Consider the following 6,000-nt stretch of genomic DNA (forward strand, 5'->3'; position numbering starts at 1 on the left):
AATGACAGTATTGATTTACTCTTCAGTTCAGTATCAGATCTACTACAAAGACACAATAACAGCAACTATTGCTTTTTTTCTTAACTTTAACCCATACTCAAAGATATAAAAATGAAAGTCATGACAAGGCAGGGCTATTTTGAAATGCTAGCAGAAAGATTTGCAAATGCTTTTTTTGTGGGTACCGCTGGGCAGCAATAGCGAGGGATGCTCGCAGCACACGTTCTGGAAACATCTCTTTCTGTGCTGAAGCGGGTACCACTTTGAAGTGACTTCTACACCAGTAATGGTACATGTACCCACAGCCTGAACAACCCTAAAGAATGATAACTACAGTTATTTCTTGTGATGGAGAAAAAAATAAAAACAAATGCTTCCCATTTAGCATATATTGTAGAAATTGGGATTTCAGCTTTTATGGACTGACTGTAATTAGAAATGCAAGCGCTGTGCAATGTCTAATCACTAAGAAATGACAAAAAGTTGTTTTTATGTGATTACTACTGAATAATCACTGATCTGATTCTTAATTGATTTAATGTAATGGATGTATTTTCTAGGAAAGGAGGATTCTATTGAAATGACTCCACCAGACTAAACCAGGGTAAAGTCTTATTGTGATACTCCTTCCCCTTATTACGATGCTCACCAACCATGTAATTCTAATGTCTCAGACCCCACAGTCTTTAGGCTTACAGAACTTCTATCGACTTTAACTAGACTTTTGCCTGAAGGCAGACTTGCCAGATCAGGCCCATAAAGTGCTAAAAGAGCAGGATTAAATTGCTAAAAGTGTAAGTATTCCTAACTAGATTATTTGCGAGTGCAAGCAACCATAAGATAATATCATATGGCAAATCAGGTACTGACTCCTGGATATAGCATTCATCTTTACATCTTTTTCTCATTGATGCTGAACTATGGGGCTTCTTCGCTATCCAACTGCCAGACTAAAACCAGGGTTTTAGTAAGAGCAGACTTCTGAAACTCAACCTGATGACTTACACTGATGCATCAGAAAAGACGTCTGGAAAGATTGGCAGGTATAACATCAGCTTTTCCTACACCTGAGGATCTTTTCAATACTTAGACCAGACAGCTTTATTAATAAGGCATTGTGTTGGGTCTCAATGGCTCTGGATTCAGGTCATGGCTTTTCCACAGTTTCCTTTGTAACCTTGGGCAGCTGGTTTAAAAAGTCATCTTTGCAACTATTGAGCGGGTCTGAATACCACACGTTCTCCCCTGCAGGGAATGTATTCATTGGTATTTAATTTTCAGCCAGATTCGAAAGTCCAGGTTCCTTAGCAATTTCAATCATCTCACTCTTCACCTTGCAGTGTTTCAGTCCTCTCACCTGATGATTTGTATTTCTTGACTTGTTGGATTATTATCATATTATTATTACTTTAGATCCTGGGGCAGCAGCTCTGTACCCCCCAAAATGGCTTTGTCCATGTATACAGACTTTGTCATTATGTTTTTAGATATGAACACTGTTGTAAATATCTATGCTTGAGTCACAAAATCGAGAGCATTTGACACCTCCCATGACTAAGAGATGCTTTCTTGGGCATTTTGCATGAAGATCACCGAGACAGTCCAGTGGATGAAGGCTACAAGTGTTTGGCCATTTCAGTACTGAACTGATAGATCTACTTACAGATGAGGGTTCCCAACTTCTTGGTTAAGTCCAAAATTATGATCTTCACCTTCTCTGTTCACTTAAAAAACTTTTTTCTGTCCGGATGTGACAGAGCTTGATTAACTAGTTGTGTTAAACATGCCAGGTTGTTGGCACTGGAGTAACACCTCTACGACAGCTCTGCTCTTCTTTCTCTGCTTTCCAGGAAAGCCCATCTTAAATTTTAAGGCACACTGTAAGGTCTAAAACATGATTTCCTAAGGAAAAGGAGTTTCTTTGGTGGACTATGATACTATTTAATGTACATGCTACTAAAGACAAAGATGCACATTGTTTTCATACCAGGAAAATAATCTGAATAGACTAATAAAGAATTAATATTTTACAGGAGAAAATGGGTATCTGCTGGTGTTTTGAATACATCCATTTGTGTGACTTAGTCTGCAGCAGCAGTGGTCAGAGTAACCGCTGCTCATTAGAGGAGAGAGAAGGCTTGTGCTGCAGAGCAGCTCCACATTTCTTGTCGTAAGATGACATTTCTCATGCAGGATCTTTCCCTCCAAGGTGGGATCTCGAGCTAGATCTTTCCTCACCATGGCACAGGGTGGAGAAGACCTGCTTTTCCTCCTTCCCATAACCCCTCTTCCCACAATTCTTCTGGAGCCAGAGGTCAGGGTGTTCTCTTAAAGAGAGACTGAGGAAGAAACCATTCATTCTTGGCAAGAGCTCTAACCATAGGAAAAGCTTCAAAAACATGGAAGCATCCTTACTTGTGGCTGTGTTTGAGGTGCCCACTCTCAAAAGCAGACTTGGTGCTCTGAATCCCAAGGGGCCAGAAATGTCATGCCTGAAGATTACGAATCAACTGCATTAAGTGTTTAAGTTGCTAGTGCAGAGTTAGACATCCCAGGAATGGTGTTTTACTGGCCAGCTTGCTCACCGTTGCCTGCACAAGTGACGAGGTATCCGCAAAAACAGAGGACTCTGAAACTGAACTTATGACATGGGTGTCCCTACAAAACTGTGATCTACAGCTCTCCCCCTCTTCACTCAAGTAAGCACTTGTCAAGTGCTATGGCTAAGCTAAGTGGGAAAACTGTGCAAGTCATGGATGCCTTGCGGACAACAACCCAGCGTACCTGCAGCTGGATACCTGCTAAGGGAAGGATCCTTCCCCCCTACAACATCCACCACTTGGGAGATAAACCTGTGGCTAAGAGGTGTTCTGGAAAGGGCCCAGCCCGTCCCCCTTGCTTCTGTGGAGAACCCAGGAGCCGGGCAGGCACTGGGCAAAGTGCAGAGCAACCATGCATGCAGCACATGCAAATGCTCCCACTCCCCAGGGGCAAAACCCCAGCTCTGCTTCCCCAGTGGCAGCCTGAGCCATTAAATTGGCTCACACATTCGTTAAGAGGATTTCAGGGCTCTGGATGATGGTATGGAAGTCCTCCACATACATACAGCCTCGAGGTCCCAACTAGTTCACCCTCGACAGCTCCCTGCTCAGCTTAGCGGTGCTACGGCTCCTCCAACACAAGGCGCCTGGTGTTTCTCCATCACCAAGCAGGAAGGAGAGGTGCATAGCTCAGCAAAGCACCCGTACCTCAGGGATTACAATACCCAGGAGGTCTAAACCTTGCGCCTTGCTTTATCAGCCTCTGGTAATAACTTGTACAAAATCCCACTTCGGCACACTGTAGCAAGTTTTTGGTTTGTTTTCTCCTGTTCTGTTTTGCTTGGTACTTAAAAGTCTTAGCTGGGAGAAGGGTATGTTGGGACCCATATAGGAACCTAAAGTAAAAGTAAAGCCTGGATGTGCAGGTGAGAGGACAGGGACTTCACAGAACTTCAGTGCGCGAACAACAGTTCCTTAGCTATCTTTTTTAGCACAGGACCAAAATCAACGACAAACTTTGAAGCCTGCTCTAGCTCGTGGTTAGTACAGTCTACAGACACAGGAGAAAGTCCAAACTTCTGCTCATCAAAGCCCAGAGGGCTTTGCTATGAATGTGGCCTCGTGTATCATCTACCAGACAGGTAAGCATTTTCCATAGTGTAATCTGCTTCTGTAAGGAATGGTAGGTGTCACATTTATCGGCAGCGTTTTACTTGTGGGCTACAAAAAAATACTGAAATACCACCATTTGGGCATTTAAAATAAGAAGTCATTTCAAGAAAAAAGACAACATGACCTTCTGCCACGGATCACAGGACTACGCGTCAGAGCCGTGAATTTTCAGGCTGATCTATTCAAGTATTAAACTTTTTTGGTAAAGTACTTGAATTATTTGTAACTAGACATGATAGATTCATCCAGTAGACAACTGCTTCTGAGCAAAACCAGGCATTAGAACATAGCCATCTATCCTATTAACTAGCATATCTCCCTGTTTAGTAAGGAAATGTCATCACATTTGTTAAAAAGGCAAACAGCAACATACCAAAACAGGATCCAATTTTTCTAAATAAATAAATCAATGATGTGTCAAAAATTAACAGATGAGTTAATATACCCGATGTTATCAAAACCAGATGGTGCTTCATAATATTCATCCTGTTCAGTCAAACCCTGAATATATTCTGGACCATCAGTATATAAAATAGGATGCTGCTATTTGTGATGGCAAACAAAAGCAATCATGCCTGCCAAGCACATACTATAACAGGCAGCATTTCAGCTCTGCTAGACAGAAAGTAATTAGAATGCTTTTAATGTCCAAAAGAATGATGCTGATAGGCTGCCACAGATGTGTAGATTTATGAATATTTATATGGTGGTTTATAGCTGACACTTTTATCAGTTGAAGAAGATAAAATATCTGCCTGACTCAAAAGCTTGACAGTCAGGTTAATAAAATCTCATTAAAGAGAATGACCTATGCAATTATATAGGATTTATTGTAATTCATTTTTGATTGTACTCTGCTTAAAGATGCAATTTCCCATTTCCTGATGCCAAATTTAGGTTGCATATCAAGATCTACGTGGTTTTTAACTCCAAGCCATCACTAGAAGAAAGACAGGCGTTCAGCATCTCGGTATCTTACACCTTTAAAGGAAAAAAAACCGTAGAATAATCTGATCTCCTGTTCCTCGCTGCATCTTACGAAAACGGTGCAGGCAGGCGGCCGATCTATTTTCTTTCTGTTAAAATCACCATCTCTTTAACAGCCGCCTCTCCATTACCAGCAGCTCCCTCCGGCAGCCAGCCCCAGCCTGCCGCCCTCCCCGTCCGCGACCGCGGCGGAGCGGCCGGCCCGGGGCTGCCCCCGCCCCGCAGACGGCGGCAGCGCTCCCGCAGCTGCCAACGGCCGCCGGGCGCTCGCCCCGCCAACTCGCCAGCGGCTGTCGGCACAGCCCCGACGGCGCGGCCGCGACCCGCCCCCCCGCCGCCCGGGGGGTGATGCCGGCCGGGCAGCGGCCCCGGCCCCGGCCCCGACGGCGGCCCCGCCCGCCCCCGGGAACTTTAGCGATGCCCGGCCGACGGGCGGCCCCGGCCACCCCCCCACCCCCCGCGCCCAGCCCCGGGGCGCCCGGCGCCGCCAGCCCCGATGGGGGGGCCGAGCCCGCCGCCAGCCCCCCCGGGGAGGGGGGTGCGTGTGTGTGTGTGTGTGGGGAGCCCGCAGCCCCCATCCCGCTCCCGCCTGCCGCAAAGTGCCCCGCGAAGTTGCGCGGCAGAGGAGAGGAGTTGCGGGTACCTGCGCTCAGCTCCGCGCCGCCGCCCCCCGCCGCCGCCGGGCAGGGGCCGTAGCGGCCCGAGGAGCTCGGGGCCGGCGGCGGCGGGCGGGGGTGGCCTTGGGCAGCGCCGGGGGCGGCGGCGGGGCGGGCGGGCCCGTTGGGGAAGGGGCCGTGCGGCGCGTACGGCAGCAGCTCGGCGGCGGCGTGCGGGAAGGGCTGCCCCGCTCCGCGCCCGCGGGGCACCTCCACCATGGTGGGTCTCTCATAGCGCTTGGCCAGCGCCGCCCGCTTCCCGGGGAAGGTCTTCAGGACGCTGTAGGGGCCCCGCTGCTTGTAGATTTTGGGGGTGCTGGGCCCCTCCTCCGCCGGCTGCATCTCCTCCTCCATCCTCCGCCGCCTCCCCCGGCGCGGCGCGGCGCGGCCCCGCTCCGGGGCTGTGTCTGCCGCCGCCGCGGCTCGTCTCTGTGGCACGGCGGAGCCCCGGCGCGGCGGGGCGCCGGCCTGATTGACAGGCCGCCGCGCCAATGCCTGGAGGGAGACGGGCGGCGACCGGCAAGTGTTTAGGGTAATCTCTGCTAATGGCAGCGGGGCGGGGAGGCGGGCCCTGGCCGGGCCGCCGCCGCCCCCGGCACCCCCGCGGGGGCAGGTGAGCCGCCGGGCGCCGCCGCGGCAGGGGA

The 6,000-nt window shown here is 49.3% G+C and overlaps 1 protein-coding gene across 1 annotated transcript in view; it reads right to left on the reverse strand.

Moving 5' to 3' along the window:
- The window catches only part of BEND4 (BEN domain containing 4), a 29,647-nt gene extending 23,881 nt beyond the window's left edge, over positions 1–5,766 (reverse strand). Inside the window, exon 1 of the mRNA XM_072862553.1 lies at positions 5,344–5,766. Within this exon, the coding sequence (XP_072718654.1) occupies positions 5,344–5,710 (367 nt within the window). The 5' untranslated portion in view covers positions 5,711–5,766. The remainder of the gene's footprint in view (positions 1–5,343) is intronic.
- Between the last annotated feature and the right edge of the window lie 234 nt (positions 5,767–6,000).

This window comes from Ciconia boyciana, chromosome 5, assembly GCF_034638445.1.
Source record: "Ciconia boyciana chromosome 5, ASM3463844v1, whole genome shotgun sequence".
NCBI classification, from domain to species: domain Eukaryota; kingdom Metazoa; phylum Chordata; class Aves; order Ciconiiformes; family Ciconiidae; genus Ciconia; species Ciconia boyciana.